This window comes from Myxocyprinus asiaticus, chromosome 40, assembly GCF_019703515.2.
Source record: "Myxocyprinus asiaticus isolate MX2 ecotype Aquarium Trade chromosome 40, UBuf_Myxa_2, whole genome shotgun sequence".
Taxonomy (NCBI): Eukaryota; Metazoa; Chordata; class Actinopteri; order Cypriniformes; family Catostomidae; genus Myxocyprinus; species Myxocyprinus asiaticus.
Genome location: NC_059383.1, coordinates 18,722,779 through 18,748,503, shown reverse-complemented (window position 1 = coordinate 18,748,503; position 25,725 = coordinate 18,722,779). Strand labels below are relative to the sequence as shown.

At 38.7% G+C, this 25,725-nt stretch overlaps 1 protein-coding gene and 1 pseudogene across 2 annotated transcripts; one reads left to right on the top strand and one right to left on the bottom strand.

Annotated features, from left to right (window-relative positions):
* Positions 1-1,236: 1,236 nt before the first annotated feature.
* LOC127430540 (hatching enzyme 1.2-like) lies at positions 1,237-14,639 on the top strand (annotated as a pseudogene).
* LOC127430970 (potassium channel subfamily K member 4) lies at positions 10,409-24,843 on the bottom strand. Of its 2 annotated transcripts, none has more exons than XM_051681097.1 (8): positions 24,599-24,843; positions 20,496-20,615; positions 20,073-20,333; positions 19,181-19,295; positions 18,878-19,038; positions 17,764-17,950; positions 14,650-14,792; positions 10,409-12,801 (listed from the first exon to the last, which is right to left on the bottom strand). In XM_051681097.1, the coding sequence occupies exons 3-8, from the start codon at positions 20,259-20,261 to the stop codon at positions 12,184-12,186; spliced, it is 1,413 nt and encodes a 470-aa protein (XP_051537057.1). In that variant the 5' UTR covers positions 20,262-20,333; positions 20,496-20,615; positions 24,599-24,843; the 3' UTR covers positions 10,409-12,183. The 2 variants fall into 2 exon arrangements, with proteins under 2 accessions (XP_051537057.1, XP_051537059.1); XM_051681099.1 differs by having other exon boundaries at positions 24,626-24,843.
* Positions 24,844-25,725: the final 882 nt, after the last annotated feature.

Here is a 25,725-nt window from a genome sequence, read left to right as displayed (position 1 = left end):
TCTAAATAAATTCTGACACAAACAGTGCTCAAAGAACATGCTGCTTTTAAAAACATAAAGTGGTGTATCATATCGCACTAGTCTTCTGTGCCATGTGTACTTGTAGAACGATCTCTATATCTTTGCCATCTTAAGATATTGAAATGTAAGTAATACAAATATTCAATGATCTGATAGCTATGATCTGATTAAAATGATGAAAACACTTAAACTCAACTCAAGTAGCTGAAACTACTGATACTACTAAACGACTACTGGTGACATACATTTTTAATACATTAAAAACCTTAACCTTAAACCCAATGGAGGACACTCCCAGATGGGGAATATACAGTATAAGAAAGGCTCCTGCTCAGCTCCCTCACGGTTCAAATCGCTTTGATTTGATTAAAGTTCAGTGAGAAATACTTTTTGAGACACACTGAGGGAAAATGAACCGTGTATTCCTTTTCTCAGTTCTCGCCATGCTGCTGAATCTCTCTCAAGCACGTCCTGCAACGGTAAGATCTGTGGCTCTCAGCATTGAACATCCCTCACTCCTTCACTCAGTGTGTATCTGCTCTCTCCACAGGGTTTAATCAACAATCAAAGTGAGTTTCTATGCAACTCTTGTTTGTCTGTTCTTCATCTCTAGATTATTACAACAATATAATGTAATAAAGAAAGTATGCTTTAATGTTTTAATTTTGTCTTCAGATATTCACTCTGAGAAGCATAATGAAAAGGATATTTCCTCGCAAATTCTGGAGGCAAACAAAGGTAATAGTAACAGTATACAGATAATTCCTCTTAAGTTGTATTTATACAGATAAGTCAAGGCTGCCCTGTGCAGGTTCTGTGACTGTGCCTGCCCAAAATTCTGTGTTATGATTTCATGCCACGTAAAAGTCATAGTAAAATATGCCAAATAGTCCCTAGTATTAAAGGTGACCCTGATACTGATATATCAATGCAGTCATACATTTTATCGTTATATATCTGTCAGAAAGCAAGAGACTCAAGAGCAGAGGAACAGTTCACAGGATTTATTGACAATAAATTAGAATACTGCAGGGCTGGCGAAGCATGGGGAAGTGGCACCGACTGCAGCAGGAAGGCGGTGAGTGTGATTGTAGATGTGTGCATCGTGGTTGTGTAGAGAGCAGATCCGTGAGGAATCCTCCGTGAAGAGTGTTCGTAGGCGTGTATGCATCGTGGTAGTAGGGAGCAGATCTGTGAGGACTCCTCCGTTGAAGAATGTATGGGCAGAAGTACAAGCGCAGCAACAAACTGGAAGGTAACTGCACTCCAGACACACGGGCAGAGACGGGCAACCAATACAGATACATGAGACAGGACCATCTGAGGCAGAGAAAGCAAGGTCAGTTACTTGAACACACAACAAAAATCTAGCAAAGATCATGACACAACGAAGGGTTTAAGTAGGCAGAGAATCAATAGAGAACAGATGCTGTCAGCACGCTAATTAGTGGCATGATCAGCGTTCCTATGGATACAATCAGTGTTCCCACGGAAACAGCGAACACGCATGCTGGCAGCACCTGAGACACATGAGGGAGAGAAAAACAGAACAAACCGGCAAATTCACTGGGACCGTGACAATATCAGGGTATATTTTATGATTTTATGTTATGATTTTGATAATTTCATATTTTATTTCTAATTTCATATTTTTCATGCATAACATTGTTTCTGCAAGTGACATCCTGTGTAAATGCATTTATACCACCTCTTTACATCATTAAGCAGTTTGTGTAAAAAATGCTGTTTGTGGTAAACCTGCCACATCATATGCAGCTTCTGTGCCCCTTTTGCAATGTGAAGATGGCATTGGAGACTTATAAGATGCTCGATGACATGGAGAAATTACATGTATTATCTCATTCTCTTTGTTTTAATGATTCAGAGATCAATGGAATGCTGCTGGAAGGAGATTTGGCCATGCCCAAAACAAAGAATGCCATGAAATGCTTGAAAAACTACTGCAGATGGCCAATGAACACTTCTGGACTGATCGAAGTGCCTTACACCATTTCTGCCTCCAACGGTAAGAGACAATAACATCTATCTGTATGTACTGTATACTGTATGTACTGTATGTACTATTTCAAAATCCAGTAACCTTCATCTGGATGTAATAGTTGTTTGCCTTTCACCCAAATGAAAATATGAAGACAATGATTGAAAGTGCGATGAAGAGCATTGCTAATAAAACCTGCATTCGTTTTGTGCCTCAAAGTAATCAAACCGATTATATCAGTATTGAGAGTCTAACAGGGTGAGTTTGTACAAACCAGAATAATTAACTTAATGCACGCATTAAGTTTATTCACTTAACCTAATTACGTAAATAAAAAAAATATTTAGAACTATACATTTACCATTAGGTTAATAATTAATGAAGAAATACATTCAGCATTTTAAAAGTCATTCAAAAGTGCAGTTCAAAAGTCAACTTGAAAAAAATGTATTCTATTTTTACATTTATATAATTTAATACATTTTTTAAAATATATTATATTATCAGCATAACAGTGATGCATGATCCATGCCAGCATGATTTGAGAACATTCCAAAGAGTGTCTTGTGTGCTTCATTGAAAGCAAAGACATTTGCCCTTTTTTACAAATTAAAAGTCCTAAAACTTTTTTTTATTATTATTTCTTTTTAAATTAGATTTTGAATTGCAGATTTTCAGTGTGGACTTAGAACAGCACTGTATTTCCTTATATGCAGGTGCTGGTCTTATGTATGAAGAATTGGAGGTAAACAGAATATATCTGGACCATTCTACTCAATTGGTGCAAACTCAAAGGTGGAAACATTTTTAAAAAATTATGTTTTTTCCCCAAAACTTTGTCCACATATATATTTTACCATATCTTAGGTACATATATATAGTAAAAGAACAGTCAGTTTTCATATTATATTTTCAGAATTTTTTGTAATGTTTTTCTTTTCCCAAAATGTCACTACCGAAACATAGAAATACACCAAAATAAAAAGGATTATATTTATCTATTAAGAATTTGTTTCCATTCCCCCTCTAAACATTATTTGTATGATTTTTTTTTCTAAAATATTTTTATAGCCAAATAATAAAAAATAAAATTTTTAACAAATTTAAAAGTCCAATTTATAAGTTTAATAAAAATCTAAATGCAAATATTCTCTGTAAAATACATACACTTCATGATACTGATTTAAGAGTTAATGATTCATGAAACTAAATATATATTTAATCAATCTTTATCATAAACTTTTAGTTAATAACTCAATTTTCCTTTATTTATTAAATAACACCAGGTGTTTCGGTAGTGACTTCACTGTTTCGTTAGTGACATTTTGAAAATTTGTTTGAAAGGTTGTGTCATATTCCCTAAAATATTTTGCATAAGCTTATATATATGTATATATAAATGCTTTATGTTGAAAATATTACAAACACAAATGTTTTATGATAAATAAAATGTAGTTTAATAAAATGTTTCTATCATCTGTATTTGGAAGGACAAACACTACTTTGAATTGTCATTGAAGTTAAGGACTGCTTGGTCATACAGCTTGTTTTCCATACACATGAAAATAGTTTAAAATAAAAAACAAGTGGTTTCAGTTTAAAAATAAAAGCTCAACAATAATATTAGTATTAAACCTTAGCTGTCTGACTTTCTGAGCACTTTGTTCACAAATTTATCCTACAAAAAGTCTGTAACAAAATAATAAGATCTCAAAGAAAAATACAACCAGGAAGTGAGACTGCATCCCTGTCCATCATGGCCATATGGTCAGTAGTCAGATCCCATCATTTTGAAGTAAATGTGCTCCAAAGTCTGAAAAACAGTGTGTAACTTTAAGAATGTCACTACCGAAACACATATTCTCTGCAATTTAAAAAAAGGGTTTAAATCTAAAATAATGTTTGTATGTACAACTGTTCAAAGCTTATGACTGTTTCCTTAAAATTAATAGTTGAAAATAAAGTTTTGTCACTACTGAAATAATCACGTCATTATTGAAACTTTATTACTGTATGTCTATGTACAGTCATGTGAAAAAGAAAGTACACCCTCCTTGAATTCTATGGTTTTACGTATCAGGACATAATAAAAATCATCTGGTCCTTAGCAGGTCTTAAAATTAGGTAAATACAACCTCAGATGAACAACACATGACATATTACACTGTGTCATGATTTATTTAACAAAAATAAAGCCAAAATGGAGAAGCCATATGTGAAAAACTAAGTACACCCTAACTGCTGCCATAGGAATTAAGAGGCTAAGTAGGTGCTGCTAATCAAATGCCCTTGATTAATTGATCATCAGCAAGTGTGACCACCTCTATAAAAGCCGAAGTTTTAGCAGTTTTTTGGTCTGGAGCATTCAGGTGTGTATTAACACAATGCCAAGGAGGAAAGATATCAGCAATGATCTTAGAGAAGCAATTGTTGCTGTCCATCAATCTGGGAAGGGTTATAAGGCCATTTCCAAAAATTTAAAGTCCATCATTCTACAGTGAGAAAGATTATTCACAGGTCAGACTGTGCAATGCTCAGAGAAATTGCAAAAAACCCAAGAGTTACATCTCAGACTCTACAGGCCTCAGTTAGCATGTTAAATGTTAAAGTTCATGACAGTAAAATTAGAAAAAGACTGAACAAGTATGGTTTGTTTGGAAGGGTTGCCAGGAGAAAGCCTCTTCTCTCTAAAAAGAACATGGCAGCATGGCTTAGGTTTGCAAAGTTGCATCTGAACAAACCACAAGACTTCTGGAACAATGTCCTTTGGACAGATGAGACCAAAATGGAGATATTTGGCCATAATGCACAGCGCCACGTTTGGCAAAAACCAAACACAGCATATCGGCACAAACACCTCGTACCAACTGTCAAGCACGGTGGTGGAGGGGTGATGATTTGGGCTTGTTTTGCAGCCACAGGACCTGGGTGCCTTGCAGTCATTGAGTCAACCATGAACACCTCTGTATACCAAAGTATTCTAGAGTCAAATGTGAGGCCATCTGTCCGACAGCTAAAACTTGGCCGAAACTGGGTCATGCAACAGGACAATGATCCCAAGCACACCAGGAAATCTACAACAGAATGGCTGAAAAAGAAAAGAATCAAGGTGTTGCAATGGCCCAGTCAAAGTCCAGACCTCAGCCCAATTGAAATGCTGTGGCGGGACCTTAAGAAAGCTGTGCATAAACAAATGCCCGCAAACCTCAATGAACTGAAGCAACGTTGTTAAGAAAAGTGGGCCAAAATTCCTCCACAATGATGTGAGAGACTGATAAAGTCATAACACGATTACTTTAAGTTATTGCTGCTAAAGGTGGTTCTACAAGCTATTGAATCATAAGGTATACTTAGTTTTTCACACATGGCTTCTCCATTTTGGCTTTATTTTTGTTAAATTAATCATGACATGGTGTAATATGTCATGTGTTGTTCATCTGAGGTTGTATTTACCTAATTTTAAGACCTGCTAAGGACCAGATGATTTTTATTATGTCCTGATACGTAAAAACCATAGAATTCAAGGAGGGTGTACTTTCTTTTTCACATGACTGTATATGTTTTGGTAGTGACAGTTTTAGCTAATTTTGAGCATAACTCAAAGTTTGGGTTTTTGGGGTTTTAATCTTAAATGTTATGTTTTATGTATGTGCAACTGTTCAAAGCTTGTAATTATTTCCTTAAAATGAGACGTTGAAGATAACATTTTGTCACTGCTTAAAGTAATCATGTCAAATATTTCCCAATAATCATAAACTAAAATTAGCTCAAATTAAAATTAGCTAAAATTGTCACTACCAAAACGGTCACTACCGAAACATATAAGAATGTTTCGGTAGTGACCGTTTTGGTAGTGACAATTTTAGCTAATTTTAATTTGAGCTAATTTTAGTTTATGATTATTGGGAAATAATCAAATGTTTTAAACAGCTGTACCTACATAAAAACAGAATATTTAAATTAAAACCCCAAAAAGTTTATTTAATTGCAGAGAATATGTGTTTCGGTAGTGACAATTCTTAATGTTACACACTGATTTTAGAGCACATTTACTTCAAAATTATGGGATCGAACTACTCACCATACGGTCATGATGGGCAGAGATGCAGTCTCACTTTCTGGTCAAAAATGCAGGGATGTGGCTCAACCAATGGACTAAAACATTTTGTGTTTCGGTAGTGACATAAAAATGAGGAACAGCATTTTAAAATATAGTTTAATTATTTATAAATTAAACCATCAACAGAATCTAAATAATTTCCTTTAACTTTAAATGAAATTATTCTGATATGTTGAAATTTAAGGGTGATGGTTTGGGACAGCCACCTCCTAATAGAAAGTACTGTATAAATTATGATTTTGTATATATTTAGCTTATTATTTTCTTAATGCATTGAGTTTTAATAGATAATAACATATAATAGATAATATCTTATGACATATCTAATATCGGAATTCATATATATTTTTTAATAGTTCTTTCTACCAATTCGGTAGAATGGCCAATCTATATCTATGAGTGGCTGTGTTAATCATGGAATCATTGAGAACGTGATCCTTCATTCTCTGGGATTCTACCATGAGCACACAAGGAGCGACCGAGACCAGTATTGCCTTATCTGTTGAGAGAACATTGTACCAGGTCAGAGGATGTGTGTGAAAGCAAAGTGCAAAGATCTCAAATTCTTTTTTTAAATTAATTTTTATTTATTTATTTTAGTGTGAGGAAAATCTCATTTTTTCCCTTTTGCTTAGCATCTGTAAACAACTTTGAGATGGACACAAATAATTTAAATACCACTTATGACTACACCTCCATCATGCATTATGGAAGGTAAAACACCACCCTTATTTATTTTGAAAACATGCTTCATTATCAGTTTGTGAATGGAGAGTGAGTTCGGGAGACGAGAGCGGTAAGGATTTATTTCTAACAGCTATTTTGTTTCCTATTTTGCAGTGAGCGCTCGAGGGGTATAAGAGGGAGCCAGACGCCAGAGGAGGGGAGGCACGTAAAGTGCAGTGTGTGTTTTGGGAGCTTCACTGCCAGGCTGAAAAGCAGCAGATTTCATGGGATGCTGAAAAACGCTATTTTTGTTTGTATTACATTCAGAGAGTGTGTAAATAAACTCACGTGGTTCGCTGAAGTATCCGTGGGTCAGAATCCCGGCTTCTTCTCTCTCTCCTTTCTCTCCTCCTTCCACCCCCTTCCCTTCTTCCCGTCCTGTTCCTACTCCCCAGAAACAGGGAGTCCCTACTCCCAAACCGGCTCCCCAGGCTCGGGGATTGGTCAGGCCCAGGTGGATGAATTTGCCACTGCGTGTGCAGGCGTAAAGCCTGTGCCGGTCTGTTGGAGCTGCAGGGAACCTGGGCATTTCAAGGACTGATGCCCAGTGATGGAGGTGGGGGTGTTGGTCCGGAACCCCGATGCGCCGCAGGCTGCCCCTGATCGAGCTGGAGCATACCGGATACCTGTGAGTAGTGGGGGGGTACATACCAAGCCTTGGTAGATTTGAGTTGTAACCAAACCTCCATCCACCAATGCTTGGTTCAAGAAGAGGCTTTGGGTACAAGCCGTCAGGTGAAGGTGAGGTGTGTGCATGGGGATATTCATGATTACCCCTTAGTGTCCGTCATTATTTAATTCAAAGGGCAAAAGCATGGAATGGAGGCGGCGGTTAGGCCCCGCCTCACCCATCCACTAATTTTGGGTATGGATTGGCCAGCATTTACAACCTTATTGAGGGGAATATGTGTGGATGGGCCCTGCAGCAAAGTGTATCTGTGTGTGGTGTGCGATTTGCTGGCTGGGGAAGCGGTGCCAGGGCCGTCTAGGAGACTCCAGGGAGGGGTAGGTCTCGGCTTACCCAGCCCTTAGAGGATTCCCTTCAGGGGATTTCCCTTTGGAGCAGTCACGAGACAAGACCCTAAGGTACGCCTTTGACCAAGTGAAAGTGATTGATGGTCAACGCCTCCGGCCAGACATTGTACTCTCATACCCGTATTTTTCAATTATCAAGGATTGGTTGTATCATGTGATGCAGGACACTCAGACAAAGGAAGATACAACCCAATTGTTAATATCGCTGAGCCGTCGGGAAGTAAGGATCAGGCAGGATGGCTCCCTGGCCTGAGTCATGCGATGGGGGTATGTGGTGATGGGGGCTTGGTCGAGTGCCCATTTGTGAATGGAGAGCAAGTTTGGGAGATGAGAGCGGTAAGGATTTTCACCTGGAGGGAATTATTTCTTACAGCTGTTTCCTATTTTGCAGTGAGAGCTCAAGGGGTATAAGAGGGAGCCAGACACCAGAGGAGTGCAGTGTGTTTTGGGAGCTTCAATGCCAGGCTGAAAAGCAACAGATTTCATGGGACGCTGAAAAGCGCTATTTTTGTTTGTGTTACGTTCAGACAGTGTGTAAATAAACTCACGTGGTTTGCTGGAGCTGCCTCCCGCTTCCTCCTTCCCATATAACAAGAAAACTGCTACACTTTGTTTCTATGATCTGATTATAATGATGAATACACTTAAAATGAATTCTGATTGCTAATACTACAGCAGGACTACTGGTGACTTACCTGTCTCTTTTTAGACTTTTTGACTTAGCAAAACCCATATGGATAACAACACTGCTGAAGCCTGAGGCTGTTAGCCTAATTTTCAAATAAATAAACAAGTGTATTCTTAATCAGTGGGTGAGGCTCACATATACCCATGCTAGAAGCTTTTTCAATTATTTTCAAACTGTCTAGGTTGTTTTAACATTAAACCAAATGGTAGACACTCCTAGATGGATAATATATCAGAAAGGCCCCGCTCAGCTCCCTCACAGTTCTACTCTTAGTGAGAAATCCCTGAGAGATCTGCGGCTCTCAGTATTGAACATCTTTATTGTATCCCTTACACCTTCACTCACACATTCTCACTCTGTATCTCTCCACAGGTGTTGACCGACAGTCGAGGTGACTCTCGTTTGTGTTCCTCACCTCTAGATTAATTTAGATCAATAAAATACAACATAATAAAGTATGATTTAATATTTTAATTTTCTGTCCAGATATCCACTCTGAGAAGCATGATGTAAGGGATATTTCCTTAAGAATTCTTGAGGCAAACAAAGGTAAGAGTAACTGTATCATATTATCTCTCTAAAACGTTTTGTGGGTTGGTGGGTTGCGAAAATTGTAATTTTTCCACTTTTCAAAGTTTTCAATGTCATGTTAATAATTTTGCAACTTGTTGGGTGTATGCAGTTCATTGTAATATTAGTATATTTCAATGTTTGTTTATAAGGACACAGGGCCGTTTCTAGTTATAAGTGGTATAAGCGGGTACTTAGGGCCCCCCAGCTAATTTCTTTTACACTTTCAAGTAGGATCGCTTAGGGCTCCCATGCTCTTCTGTTTACTTTTGTGTGATAAACAATTTTGGTACTTTGTTGGGTTGGCACTTGATGGCCAACGTAAATTTGTGTCCTAAGCTAAACCAGAAATTATCTCACTTCGCGATTCACTACTAGAAGAAGATTTGGCCATGGATTTATTTTTTGTTTGCCTTTGTCCTAGACAACAGTAAGAAGACAATGATTGAAAGTGCGATGAAGAGCATTACAGAAAAAACCTGCATTCGTTTTGTGCCTCGAAGCAAACAAGTCGACTACCTCAGTATTGAGAATCTAGTAGGGTAAGTTTGACCAAATCTAAATAGTTTAATATAAATGAAAGTTGTATCACATAATTTAACCATACATTTATCATGAAGATGAAAATTCAAAAATCCATAACAAAAATAAAGAGAAAGTTTTAGAAGTTTGAAAAACGTTATAATGTAAAATGAATAAGATATGGTTAGGATTCCACACTATTTCTAGGTCACTAATCAAACTTGTGATGTTGACCATGCTAACCTCTTTGTACGATGCTCTTTCTGAAATCATGCTGGAATAACATGATCAGGTGTTGCACAAACCTGCTAGCTTGAGTGCATGTTGTCATTAAAGCAAACAGGGGACATACTGAACACTAAGCAATTCTGAAATTCTACTTTTCATTCAAATTACTATGCAAACGAGAATTTTTTTTTTTTTTTAACTAGTGGACTTTTGTCCAGCACTGTATTTCCCTATGTGCAGGTGCTGGTGTACTGTAGGCAGAACTGGAGGTAAATAACGGTGTCTTTGTCTGTGGACGGCTGTGTAATCATGGAATCACTGAACATGAACTCTAATTCTTTGGGATTCTACCATGAGCACACCAGGAGTGACCGAGACCAGTCTGTCCATATCAACTGGGAGAATATCCCCCAAGGTCATGGTTGTGTATGAAAGCAAAGTGCAAAGATCTTCGATTCAGAATTTTTTTGTGTAATGAAAAACATGTTTTTTTCCTTTGGACAGCATCTTCAAACAACTTTGAGAAGAATAATACAAATAATTTGAATACCCCTTATGACTATAACTCCATCATGCATTAAGGTAAAACATCATCCTTATTTATTTTAAAAACATGCTTCATTATCAATATAAAAAGTGTGTCACTTTCCATTTTCAGGACTGCCTTCGTCATACAGTCTGGGAAGGAAACCATCACTCATATTCCTGACTCTTCAGTGAAGATCGGACAGAGGGTGGAAATGTCTACCATTGACATTCAGAGGATCAACAAGCTCTAGGAATGTGGTGAGTACATTATATGCATACATTAAAGGTATTGTTCATCCAAAAAGCTTAATGTTACCCTCAGTCACCATTCACATTTACTGTATGGAAAAAAGAAGCAACAGAAGTAAAAGGGGACTGAGGCTAACATCTCCTTTTGCATTCCATGTAAGAAAGGCTTTGGTTAAGGATGACAGAATTTTTGGGTGAACTATCCCTTCAAGCATGTCTGCACACATAAACACAGACACACATAGTCTTGTTTATTTTAAATAGTAAGTTGGTCAGTATTCTCATACACTGTACAAAATACTGTCATGACAATGGAATACAAGTGAAATGTATTTCTTTTTTACCTGCAGGTATATAAAGTGGAAGATTTAACCCAGTCAAATAGAGATTGTAAAAAAATAAAAGGGGTTACTACAGCACAGTATTACTGAAATACATATTTTCTTCTTGGGTGTAACTTGACCACATAATGTAATGGACTGCAGTGATGTAGTCCACACACACACACACACACACGCGTGCGCGCGCACACACGTATCGTCTACCTCGCGCGCACACGTATCGTCTAGCTCTCTATGCACAATCACATTATTGACCAAGTAATGTTCAGTTTGATGTACACAAGCAGTCAGCATCAACTGAGATGAGGTTGATTATTAAAGGGATAGTTCACCCAAAAAAATTACAAATTCTGTTACCATTTAACACAAAAGGAGATGTTAGCCTCAGTCACCATTCACTTTCACTTACATTGAAAGTGAATGGTGAATGAGACTGAACATTCTGCCTAACATCTCCTTTTGTGTCCCACGGAGGAAAGAAATTCATGCAGGTTTCGAACAACATGAGGGTCAGATAACAGAATACAGAATTTAAATGTTTGGGTGAACTATCCCTTTAGCATCTGCATCCTCTTAATGGAAGGTGTCATTCCTTTATTATCAAGCCATGAAATAAGGAAAGGAGCAAAAGGCACACAGAATAAAACAGCAACTGAATCTGTACACAGCATGTGCAATAACATTAATCAGCCATGTGCAGAGAATCTGACTGCAGAACTGTCCAGTAGATGGCACTAAGATTCTAATCTTAATGGACTTTCTGCATATGGAGTTATGACTAATGGTCATTGGACCACTATCTGATTACCCAATAAAACTTCTCACCCGTTCGTTCATGCTGTGTTGTCTAAGATGGGACCTCATCCTTTTTTTCCCTTTTCATTTTAGGCACATAGATAGTTTTATACTTTTAGACTTCATTGATATCCCTTGTCTAACTTTTTTTTTTTGCTGTAGGCAAGAGTCCCAGTAAAATTTGAGAATAATGCCAGGTGCCTTCACAGTAAAGCACAGCATACGCTAATGCAAGCAGTAGCAAAACTTTATTCCAGTGACACATATTACATGTCAAAGAGGAGGATGAAGGCTTTTATGAGGAATTATAAACCCCATGAACACCATGCTTGCTCAGCTTCGGTGGAGAGGGTTCTTTTGGCTAAATGTCTCCATTTGGCTTATTATTATCTGGTTCACCTGGACTGGTTTTGGTAGACACGGGTTTCTGAGGATCCTTGTATTTCTTCTGTGGATTTCTCAAGTGTCTCCTTTGACGTCTTCTTTTGGCCTTGTCTTTAGAAGCCGGATTGGATTCAGGTACATCCAGGAGGGGGTCCAGGTGAATTTTCCCACTCACTGCGTCTGAGGACTCATCAATGTAGGCAAGATTTTCCCCAAAGTAATCCAAGGGCTGAGAGAAGATGCGATCTTTGGCAATGGTGGGTGCTTTCGGCTTTTCCTCTTTCTCAACATCTTTGACGACACCTCCCTCCAGCACCCGTTCTGTCTCGGTCACCTCTGACTCAGTCTCAGAGCTGCCCTCCGACTCGTCAGATGAGGCGGAGTAAGAGCCAGATTCTGATTCGTACTCCCCCCTCCTATCCTCTCCAGCTCCACCAGTTTCGCCCTGGCTGTCGCTGCGTCTGTGGCGCCTGTGGCGCCGCTTTCGCCTGGTACGCTTGAAAGGATCTTCCAGTTTTCCAGCAATGTTGAAATCCACGGACATGTTCTGAATGTTCTGAGTCCAGTCTGAGGCATGTGCCCTCAACTCCTCCATCTGAGAGAAGAAAGTAGGGCAAGAGAAATGGAAAGGCTTGAGAGTTATGGAGAGATTTGTATGTCACAAGGTGCAGAATGATAGAAATTTGATACAGATTTTAGGATAATAGTAGTTGTGAAGATGAATTACGGATGTGAGGAAAAATGAAAAGAAGGTATTCATGAAGATAGAAGGGATGGGAATTGAGAGAGACATTAATAATCTGATTTAAGTTGCAGTGTTGGAGAGACACTTCCCTGTGTGAAGCCCCAGTTGACTGGGGTGGGGCATGAGGACAGTGGAGAAGTGTGACGTAGGTCTTTATACCTAAAGAGTGTGGTACTGCTTGAATTCACTACTGGGATGTACTGAGGAAGGCTGTATTCTTTATTGAACCCCTTATTCCGTATGTTGCGGTCAATGTTTTAAATGATTGTCATTAATAAATTTTCCTTGTTAATTTCCAACTTGAGTGTCTTGTGTGGTGTGCCTGGGCAGTCCGAGACTGGACCATAACCGGATTATCAAAGGTGCTGGCAGCGTAGAGTTTAGAAACATCCCTCGAAGTAATAACCCTCAGCCTAGTCTTATTACTGCACCAGTTCTAGCTTTTCCCAATCTCCAGAAGTCCTTTATTTTGACATGGATGTGAGTGACGCTGGTATTGGGGCAGTCTTTTCACAAGCAGAACGGGGTTGGAATGGATAATCGCCTATGCCATCCAGGCACTGACGAAGGAAGAGTGAAAATATGTGACCACCTAGAAGGAATTGTTAAGTACGGTATTTTTTACCAAGTACTTTAAACATTACTTATTGGGGAAGTAGTTCATTTTAAGAACTGATCATAATTCTTTAAGGTGTCTGCATAACTTACGGGGGCTGGAGGGTCAGTTAGCTCGGTGGCTGGAACAGCTGGCCAGTTACCAATATAAGATTGTCAATCGGCCTGTTAAGCGGTGGAGGCAGTTCAAGGGCATCATGCTAAAGGTTGAGGTTGGCAAAAAAAACAGTTTGATTTCCGAGTGAACTTTCAGTATTACATGGAGGGAGAAAAAGTGTGGGTACATAGCAAATCAAGAAAGCGAGGGCTATGTCACAAGCTGCAAAAGGACTATAAGGGCCCATTTGTAGTACTGGAATGTTTATCGGAGGTCTTATTTAAGTAGTGCCAAGGGGCGGGGGTACAGAGGAAGTCGTATATTTTAACAGGCTGAAGCCTTATGTATGTTTGTTACAGGTAAGCCTAATGCTGTGGAGGAGATGAGAGGATATGACCAACGGGTCAGGATGAGGTGCTGGGAGAACAGAGCATCGGCCCGATTGATGCGAGTCCTTTGAGTTTGAGGAGTGAATGGAAACTGGAGGATCCAGGGTAACCTACCATCATGGAACAAGGTGAGTCTTCATTGGGAGAGCAGCTAACTGAGTTAACGGCACCTTCAAGTTCCAGGGAAATTTCTGATGCTGCTCCAGCTCCACGAAGGGATCGACCTGTTCGAGACCGCCAGTTGCAGGTGCGGTTTCGGGATTATGTTGACTCGGGGATGAGTCTCATCTAAGAGTGGGGAAAATGTAATAGACTTCCCTGTGTGAAGCCCCACTTGACCGGGGTGGGGCATGAGGACAGGGGAGAAGTGTGACGTAGATGGAGCGTGACGTCACCTCATTCATGGTGATTCCCTGCACCTGGGGGGACTAATGATCTGGCTTTAAAAGACTGTAAGAGGTGATGAATGGTGCAGCGGTTTGGGTCTTAATATATGGTGTAATACATGCAGGATATACTATTCTAAGTAAGAATAGTAAATAATTATTACAATATTAAAAAAAATAATTTGAAATCATAATTTAATCATAGGCTTACCTCAGCGCGGGTTTTTTTGGTTAGAACCAGAATCCAGTTCCCAATCATGGAAAGAATGGACACAAAGTAGGCCAAACCAAACAAAATCCAGAACCAGACCAGAGGCTTGTACCAATGATTTTGACCTGCATCACCGCTATCACCTGATGGACAGGAAATGCATAAAACACATACAGACTGAGTCATTGACTTAAATCAAGTACATGTTTCTTCAGGGAAGGACTGGACAATGGGAGCACTGGGACTTTTCCCAGTTGTTTGATCATCTTATGCTGTCGGAACCAATTTTAAATAAAAATGAAATATATAAAGATATTAAAGCGGAAGTGTGTAGTTTCTGTGACACTGGAATCACCAAATAGAATTGCAAAAATAAACATTGTTTTCAAACAGATTTTCCAAAACACCTTCTGTCTGCTATCGATTGAACTAATAGATAGTACCGCACCAAACTCAGGCCATTGGTTGAGTCAATGTTGCTTTGTCGGGCTCAATGGTCCACTCAAACAATCAGATATTTTTGAAAACACCTCAGATCCAGTGTTACACTTTTAGCAGAAATCAACCTATGAATAGTTTACCTTTTGTTGGCTCAACATATTAAGCTGGAAAAAGAGAAAGTATATTAACATTGAGAAAATTGCATAAATTAGATTTAAAGAAATGTTAACCAGTGATTGCATTTAATATTTTGACTATCTACCAAAACATTGTACATGCAAAGAGATTTACTGTTCAATTTTATTGCACTGCCTTTGTGCAATAGACATTCCAAATATCAAAATACAGTGACAATCAAAATGAACAAGGTAAATTGTATCAGTTTCTATTAGGCTGTCATAGTTCCAGGCTGTTCCTAGAATAACATCCCAGTCCCAGTCCATACCTGAGTGCAGTAGAGGGAGGTATGTTTAGCATTACTATTCACTTTTTGATTTCTGCTGTAGCATCGAAAATCCCAGTAAGAATGTGTTGCTAAATAATGCAGGAAATGGAGGACTGGCACCATCGATATGTCGTTATGTCGGTCAACACATTTAAAGGGATAAAATGAATATTCTCTCATCATTTACTCACCCTCATGCCATCCCAGATGTGTATGACTTTCTTTCTTCTGCAGAACACAAAGTTTTTTAGAAGAATATCTCAGCTCTGTAGGTCCATACAATGCAAGTGGATAGTGGCCAGAACTGTGAAGCTCCAAAAAGCACAGACAATTGTAGTAAAAGTAATCCATATGACTCCAGTTGTTGAATGAATGTCTTCTAAAGTAATGCGATCACTTTGGGAGAGAAACAGATCAATATTTAAGTCCTTTTCACTATATTTGTTTCACTTCCAGTTGTATTGCATCAGTTCTTGCTTGAACATGCTAATGCGCTTATGTCATGAGAGAGGCTGCATGAAAGGTTTCTCATGACACACACTGGAGAGTGACCGGAAGTAAACAATTAAAGTGAAAAACGCTTAAATATTGATCTGTCTTTGCACATAGCACGGGCTCTCCCATACAAATCACAGTGTGAGCTCTCTCATTCTAATGCAACGCAGGCTCTCCCTTTCAGATCGCAGTGCAGGCTCTCCCGTTCGAATGCAGTGTGAGCTTCATGTTATTTCCATCATGGGCTCTACTGTTCGAATCACAGTGTGGGCCCTCCCATCCTATTGCAGCTTGAGCTCCATTCGGATACAGTGTTGGCTCAGCCACTCGGATGCAGTGCGAGCCTCTATTCATGGTCGCAGACTCTCTCATCCAAATTGCAGTGTGAGCTCTCCTGTCTGAGCGTAATGCAGGTTCTCATGTTCAAATCGCAGTGTGGGCTCTCCCGTTTGGATGCAGTGAGAGCTTTGCGCATGGCACGGGCTCTCCAGTCCGAATCACAGTGTGATCTCTCCCGTTCGTACACAACACAGGCTCTCCCTTTCGGATCACAGTGTGGGCTCTCCTGTTCGAATGCAGTGTGAGCTCCATGTTATTTCTATCATGGGCTCTACCATTCTAATCGCAGTGTGGGATCTCCAGTCCGAATGCAGTGTGAGCCTCCGTTCGGATGCAGTGTGGGCTCTCCCTTTCGGATCACAGTGTGGGCTCTCCCGTTTGAATGCAGTGGGAGCTCCATGTTACCTTCATCATGGGCTCCCCCATTCGAACTGCAGTGTGGGCCCTCCCATTCAGAAGCAGTGCAAACCTCTATGCATGGTCACAGGCTCTCTCATCCAAATCGCAGTGTGAGCTCTCCCATCTGAACGCAACACAGTTTCTCAGGTTCAAATCGCAGTGTGGGCTCTCCCATTCGAATCGCAGAGTGGGCTCTCCCATCCATTTGCAGCCCATCATACCACAGGCTTATTCCCTCGGGATTTCAGCTAGCTCAGCCTTTTGGACACCGTTTTGGACAAATCCAAGTCTCAGTCTAATCACAGCTCCCACTGGAGCAGGTTTTATTCATTTACCACCGGGGTGCGGTACCTTTTACTGCCCTCGCTCTTGTATTTGCACTTCTCTCATAAGCCTAGACATTCCTGCTGTTCTCACTTTTTTGGGGGGAGGGGGCCTAAATGTCATGCTTAATAATTGGCCTGGTCACACCATAATTCGTCGTACTTCACATACATGTCTAAGAATATATGCTAAAGCGCTTGCTGTACTCATTTTACCTTAAGCACTTTTTTGGGGGTAAATTAGTGCTTGAGTCGAGCCTCATCCTTGAGCCCCTCCTTTGTGGACAGCAAGCCACATACGTTTTACCTACATCACTCAAAGATTATATAGGCAGGTGAGCTCATGAAATTAAGTTGATAAAAGAAGGTTTATTAATCTAATAAACTAATTAGCTGTAGAATATATAAGCCACTGTTTACCTCTCCCTGGCAACGGTCCTTTTGGCATCCCTCCACCTCCCATCTCCATCCCCTATTTTAAGAGTTCCTGCTCTATAGCTATTTTAATCTATTCACTAGTCCCAAAAGGGGGTAAATTAGTGCTTGAGTCAAGTCTCTTCCTCGAGCCCCTCCTTTGCGGACAGCAAGCCACATATGTTTTACCAACTTCACTCAAAGATTATATGGGCAGGCGAACTCATGAAAGTTGCCAAGTGAGGAAACCAGTGCTACCTGCAACATAGTCTCCGAAGCCCACAGTCGTGAGGGTGATAACCACAAAATAGGCAGATTCTAGAAGAGTCCAGTTTTCCACCTTCTGGAAGACTAAAACTGGCACCAAGATGAAGAGAACACAGCCCAACAGGATGGACAGCACTGCGGTGATGACACGCACAATGGTTGGGCTCACCTTCCATTTCTAAATGGAGAAAATAAAGAAGACTTAAAAGTGCACGCAATATTTTTTTTTTTAATGTCACCTTGAACTGACACTTAGTGGCGAGGATGCAGCATCATTCAAGCACAATATTTCTCAGTTACCAGTGCCATTGTAAAAATGCACTATTCACATTTAGCCATGATTAATTTAATCCAAGAGTGAAAGTGTCAAATAACAGGAGGGTTACTGAGATTAAGCGAGTAGTATTCAGTTGGTCATGTGATCCTAACATGGCCGCCCTCCATGAGGTGACCCTCTCCATGTAGAATACAACAGGTTTTATAAGTTTACTGATATAAGTCTTCATCTCATGTGAGTGCTGATGATCTAATACATATGTTAAAAAATTACTATACTTTTTTTAGGAGTACATTTTTTTTAATGCGTAAACAAATTACTGAGTGCATCTTTAAGAAAAAAAGATTGTGAGAGGCTTGAAATGAATTAATGCAACAAAACATTTGCTTTAAAATGGTTCTAACCTAAATTATCACCTAAATGCTAAACACTTTTAAACTAAATGCTAAACCAACCTGAAAAACATGTTTAGAAGTTTCTTGTGTTTGTAAAAATCAAAAATGTGCCTTCCAGATCATGAAGTAGGTATTTTCTCTGTAAATGTATTAAAGGAATATTTTGCCCCAAAAATGAAATTCCTGTCATAATTTACTCACACATTATTGTTTCTTTTGTGGAACACTAAAGGAGATGTTGGCAGAATGACAGCCTTAATCAACTGAAACTAACGTCCTCCCTAACATCTCCTTTTGTGTTCCATGGAAGAAAGAAATACATATGGGTTTGGAATAACTACTGATGCTGATTAATTGCTTACAGATTTCAATATTGGGTAAACTGACACTTTAATGATTGAAATGTGAGGTCATATTTGTCATCAACATTTACCCATAAAAGAGCTTCAACTTTTGCAATGGCATTCCTTAGCGAAGTCCCCAGATGATCTCCTGCTGCACCCAGAAGAAATCCAAACAAGGGAATGCCCACCAGCGTATACCAGATACAGAAGAACTGACCCCACGTTGTCTTTGGAGCGATGTTCCCATAACCTGGACCACAGACAAACACTTGCTGTGATCTGAGAGCAGTTATTTTTAGACATGTCACAGTGCCAATGATCCCCAGAATGCAGAGGCCAGGCCAGGCCAGGCTTTTTCTTTAACATGCAGGTGTGTTCAGCCAGTCCCATACCAATGGTGGTGACAATGGTGCCACAGAAGAAGAAAGCACTGGACAGGTCCCAACTGGAACTGTATGTGGCATTGCTGCTAGGATGAATTCCAACACTGATTGCTTCTGCCACTTTCTGCATAGAAAGAAGGGAGTATTGAAACACGGGATTATTCAGAGTACTATTTTATTGTTCAGAGGTTGTTCTTTTAAAGCTCAGGAGACCTATTGGAGATTTAGGTTTCATTTAAGCATTAACTTTGTCTCTGATGTTTCTCCTAAAATTCCTTAGGAGAATTAAAAATAAGAGCTTAATGTGGGTATCGTAGTTCAGATAATCTGGTAAATATTTGAATCTCTTCTGAAATTCTAGATTAGACACGTGAGGTTACATGGCTTTTTTTTCTCAGGAGAAAAATCTGAGAATCAGGTGACAATGGAGAAGTCTCCATTTGTTATACATTTAATCTCATTGCTGTCAGGAGAAAAAATAAATAAATGTAAAAAGGATAGTTGGACCAACAATGAAAATTCTCTCATCATTTACTCACCACCATGTTGTTCCAAACCAGCATGTCTTTCTTCCATGGAACACAAAAGGCAAATGCAATGATGACAGATAATAACTATTCTTCCTATGTCTCACCTTATGTGCTCCACAGAGGAAAGAAAGTCATGCTGGTTTGAATTATCCCTTTCAAGCGATTTGTCAATCCTATTGGTAGACATAAAACACTGTCTGATAAAAATGAGAATATGGATGTTATTCTGTTGTACTATCATGTTTTCATGGTTGATCTGTGTCTATTAACATTTCAGATACAGTACCAAGATTCTTGAGGGCATGTTTTGAAGCCAATATTTGCAAGACAGTTGGATATGTTTCCCTGGAATTGTGTCATGTATAACTTACATCTAACAGCTCCTTCAGATCTTCAGGGTTCACACAGGTGTTATTGCCCAGAAACTCCTGACGGGTGATTTGCAGCCGGATGTGGTGGCCTTCCTCATACGGGGCCTCAAGTGCATTGAACACCAGTGCCCCCATCACTAAGTACAGGAGCACCCCAGTAAAGATCAATGTAAGGGTGGAGCCATGCATGACTGAACGTCTACTGTATTCTGTCCGTTCTTGTGGTTTCTACTACTGGAGTGTGTCCTCCTTGGGATGGAACTGCAAATCCAGCCATATCCATTAAGAAAATTGCAAGCACTTGATCATAAAAGCTTAAATATAATCACATAAAAAATATTTATCAATGATTGTGATCAAACCCATTATAGTTTCAATATTAGTTTTAGTCTATTACACACAAGAAAAACATTAAAACCACACCTTTCTTTTTCCTCCTTTTCCGGCTTGTACAGTTCTGTCTGTGGCAGTGGTTAAGGATAGAGTCTCCGGATCCGTAACCACGTGGAAACCCCTCGTCCTCGCAATATGATTGAAGGGACACTAAAGAGGACAAGTGTTTTGGAAAGAAGGTACATAGTGTAAATATTATATACATATATGTGTGTGTGTGTGTGTCCAGGTTATCCCCAAATGTCCCCACAAGGATAGTACTTTGTAGACTTTGTGGGGGCAATCAGTCGGTCCCCATGAGGAAAACAGCTTATAAATTATACAAAATGATGTTTTTTGAAAATATAAAAATGCAGAATGTTTTCTGTTTGGGTTAGGTTTAGGGATAGGGTTAGAGGATAGAATATAAAGTTTGTACAGTATAACAACAATTATGTCTATGGAGAGTCCTCATAAAACATGAAAACCCAACATGTGTATGTAACATTTGTAACTGTCAACATTTATACTTCTATTACTGTAATGATAATCTATTATCCCATCTAACATCTCCCCAATTTCTTCATTTTTCAAGAATGTCATAAAGGGACTCCCAATTATCTTCAAAAGCTTTATATTTATCTTTAATAATGTATGTTATTTTCTCCAGTGACATGTTAATTGCCATTTCTTTTAACCATCTCCCTATGCTTGGTCTTTCAGTTGTTGTTTTTTCCTAATAAAAAGCGGTTCTAAGTGGTAATAAGACACATTGCTTGGAATATACACAGATCTATAAATGTATATTCCTTTCTTCTCAGACTCAGATTATGTGGGTATAAATGAAAAAACAAAACAAAAATTGGTTCGAGGGATAGTCAATTTAATGACCTTATCTATCATATGGTTTACTTCTTTCCAGAATTTCAAAATCTCTTCATACTACATAATTTAATTATTACAGTAAAGCACACATCATTTAATACAGTACATTGAATGAAGATTGGTATACCTTTATACAGGGGCACCGTAACATGGGGGAAGATTAGGACGATTCTAAGGGCCCTGGACAGGCAAGGGGCCCAGCAGAGCTCCCAAAGAGTTTTTCTGTGTGATTTTGTTATAAATGGTCACTTTGCACTGGTTAGCTAAAATGAAGACTGTTCTTTCTTAATAATAACAAAAGATGATCTAGTGTGTTGGATGACAGGTATCCCCCTTAAGACGTTCAGTGGTTTATCCCAAAAGCGTTTTTTAAGCACTAAATGCGCTTCCTATCTGTACAGAGCATGGCATGCTTGTAAACCAGGCTTGACTGGATCGTGCGGAGCGTGGCATAGACCCCAAAACCTAAATAAAATTGATTATATTCTACTTTGAAGCACTTTCCTTTTCAAGGAAAATTAACTCTAACGATAATTTTATAAGTCATTTAAATGTTTAAATAGTTTATATATATTTTATTTAATGCTTAAGACTGAAGACACATTTGGATGAGAATGTAATATGAAATATGGGCAATTTCCATGTTTGGTGATAAAATGTGAAATGTCTCAACAACTCTGCCCACACAAACACATACATATAAGTACAATGTACTAGGATAAATGTTTTTTTTGTTTGTTTGTTTTTTAAGCTATTTTACTGAACATTTCAAACTCAAGTTTGTTTTTTAGTGTCTCTTATTGAATGTGCAATCATGCTATGTTCACGTTTCTATACTATATATATAATAATAATCAAAAAATGCTGTAAGGGTTGCGATAAGATAGAGGGCCCAAAATGCAAAGTTGTCAGGGGGCCCAAAAATCCTAATGGTGCCCCTGCCTTTATATATCACATATGATAAACCATCAGTAACTAGATAGGTAATGTTTGTCAAGAAGAACTTTGATGTTGACTTGACAAAGCCTTGTCTGAAAGTTAGATAGATAAATAGACAGACAGACAGATAGATAGAAAGATAGATTGATAGATTATATTCTGTAATACAATGCAAAGACATTCATAAATTCTTGAGTGTCCAAATAATTTTTGGAGCCCTTGTATGGATTACAAAACATCTATTTAAAGATATGTTTGCTGATATAAATTAAATGACTTTGATGGAATGCTGTCAAGACATAAAGCAAAAGAGCCCTGGTGCTCAACGTCAAGCTGTTCAGAATGCTTTCCTAACTTCAAACAAATGTATTTTTGGCTTTTGATGGACTGTGCTACTGACAGGTATTACAATGTAGGTCTATGACAGCCAGGTGGCTCCTGTCATGTCACAAAGTTCCCACATTCACATGGTGTTGTGAAACAAAACAATGCATGGGTGAGACAGAACTCATCTTTCTTTGGATGTTACTTAAGTGGACGATGTGCCATGAGCAGCAGCCATAGAACATTAACCAGCTGTTAAGCAAACCTAATAAACAACACATAGGTGAGTTGGGCTTTGAGACGCACTGGCTGAATGCTTTACTAGAAGATGCCTCTCAATACAGAAGAGGAACTGCCGAATCAAATTACAGACAGTGAGAATTAGAAGCACTTTAGAATATGTGAAAGCTGAGTTGTTTGTGGATAAATAATTTCACACTGAAAACATTACACCCTTCACCATTAAGTGGAACTGATTTAGAAATTATTATGCACTTGTCTCATGTGACGTGTGACCAAATGATTAAACAAGATTCATATTTTTGTTTTATAGTATCAAGGGAGATGTTTGTAATCCTATACACTCTGGGTTATACTGAGGACATTATTTTTGTGTTTACGAGTACACAGCTAACTCTCTGTGTGTGTGTGTGTGTGTGTGTGTGTGTAAGAGAGAGAGAGAGAGAGAGAGAGAGATCTGAGATGCTTCAGATGCCAAGAGGGGTCTGTGGCAGTTATTGGGTTCAGAGTCTGATTCAGGGTGCAGTAGGATCTGATGACTGCATAGCTGCAAGCTCACTATAAAATAGTGCATGAGTAAATAGGCAATATATACAGACATGTTGCTAATTAATCAACCCAAAACCAATCATATGAATTAATGAATAAACCTATCAAATAACTCGATTTCATTGTGTGAATGCCTAACTTTGAGTGCTTTTATATTTATATACACTACCGTTCAAAAGTTTAGGGTCACTTGACTGAAATGTTTCTCATGATCTTAAAAATCTTTTGATCTGAAGGTGTATGCTTAAATGTTTGAAATTAGTTTTGTAGACAAAAATATAATTGTGCCAACATATTAATTTATTTCATTATAAAACTAAAATTTTATTTAAAAAAAAAAAAAAAGTTTTTTGAAATTGATGACTTGGACCGAATAATAAAGAAAAGCAGCCAATAAGTGCCCAGCTTATATGGGAACTCCTTCAATACTGTTTAAAAAGCATCCCAGGGTGATACCTCAAGAAGTTGGTTGAGAAAATGTCAAGAGTACATTTCTGCAAATTCTAGGCAAAGGGTGACTACTTTGAAGATGCTAAAATATAACACAGTTTTGATTTATTTTGGCTTTTTTAGTCACAACATAATTTCAATTTCTATTATTCCATAGTTTTGATTACTTTACTAGTTTTCTAAAATGTGAAAAAATAAATAAAATAAAGAATGAGTAAGTGGCCCTAAACTTTTGAACGTAGTGTATGCTTCGATGACATTTCTCTATTTCTGTTGTAATTCACATGTTGGTGACAAATGTCCAAAGCATGCATAGTTTTGGATCAGTTCTGTGAGAACATAATAATGTCTTCATATACATTACACACATATTATGATCATACATATCATTATTATATCTATTTGTGGGTCATTTGATTTATGTCCTTGTTCAAATTATACTGGAAAAGTCAAATATTTAAACTTCTCCTTCCTTGCTCCACGGAAGAAGAAAGTTGTACGGTTTAGAAACAACACGAGGGGGAGTAAATGATGATAGAACTATAATTTTGGGTGAAAATCCCTTTAGATATTTGACTTTTCCATGCACAATAACTGAAATAGTATACCATTATACATGCATGCAAAACAGCCTAAGTAAATCACTTTGTCCAAAACTTCATACGGATCATTACAGAGTCAATCCTTTTCCACGCAAGAACCAGACACAAATTTGTACACTCACATTAGCACTAGAATTACAACATAAAATAGGAGCAGATTCTTACACACACGTCCTCAAGCCCATCTCCCACCTCAGACACGGTCCTGCATGTCCAGAGAGCTGCAGCCGCAAACTGCAGGATTCCTTCCAGGCAATCAATATAGAGGGTGTGTAAATATGTGTGTGTCACTACAGAGGTGTGTAAGTAGATGTGTGTGTGTGTGTTGGAAAGAGACTGTTGCTGAGTGTCTAAGAATGAAAAGGTACTCAATAAGACAGGGTTGAGAGAGTGACCATATCTGAGAGAGCCAGCATGTTTGTGGGGTTTGTGTGGTTGTTTGTGTGTGCATGTGGAAGAGGGTGGGATCTGAAAAGCAGGGAAGGGCTGCTACAGCAATGAAAAGGGATGGAGAATGAGAGACAGGAAACAGAGAAAGATCAGGGGAAATAGAGAGGGTGGGGTTGATGCAGATATTCTGAGATTAAATCAGTTTATTGCACTTTCAGTTCTGATCACTCTTTTTCTGTTGTTCCTCTTTTGGTGTTCACCCCCAGTCCAGTTTCACACAGTTTAATGGGGTGGTTATATGTTCTGTTTTCAGAAAGAGAGAAACTTACTTCCCCTCATCCATGCCACCTTCCATTAATTTGACCAAAAAACACTTTTATTTACTATACATGTTAATAGAATAAAATCATAGAATAAATAGTCTTTTAGAAAGAAGAATAAAACAGTAATGATGTAAAATTCATTAAATGTGTTATTTTTATTGCCTTAAACATCCATCCATCCATCTTCTATTGCCGCTTGTCCTGTGTAGGGTTGCGGGCAGTGCTGGAGCCTATCCCAGCTGTCTTGGGCAAAAGGCATGGAAACACCATGGACAGGTGGCCAGTTCATCACAGGGACACATCCATTCACACTCTCACCAATTTATGGGCTATTTAGGGTCTCCAACTAACTTAACATGCATGTCTTTTGGACTGTGGGGGAAACTGACCAGAGGAAACCCACATGAAAACAGGGAGAACATGCAAATTCCACACAGAATTGCCCAGTTGAGCCAGGACTCAAACCCGGGCCCTTCTTGCTGTGAGGTGACAGTGCTGCCCACTGAGCCACCATGCTGCCGCTGCCTTAAATCTATTTAATTAATATTTTAAATTAGCACATTAAATTTGACAGCCCTA

Coding starts and splice junctions, on each gene's coding strand:
- LOC127430970 (XM_051681097.1), bottom strand. CDS start 20,261: ATGCATGGCTCCACCCTTACATTGATCTTTACTGGGGTGCTCCTGTAC. Junction 19,296..20,072: donor ATCTGAAGGAGCTGTTAGAT/GTAAGTTATACA, acceptor CTTTCTATGCAG/AAAGTGGCAGAAGCAATCAG. Junction 12,802..14,649: donor CCAAAAAAACCCGCGCTGAG/GTAAGCCTATGA, acceptor TTCTTCTCTCAG/ATGGAGGAGTTGAGGGCACA.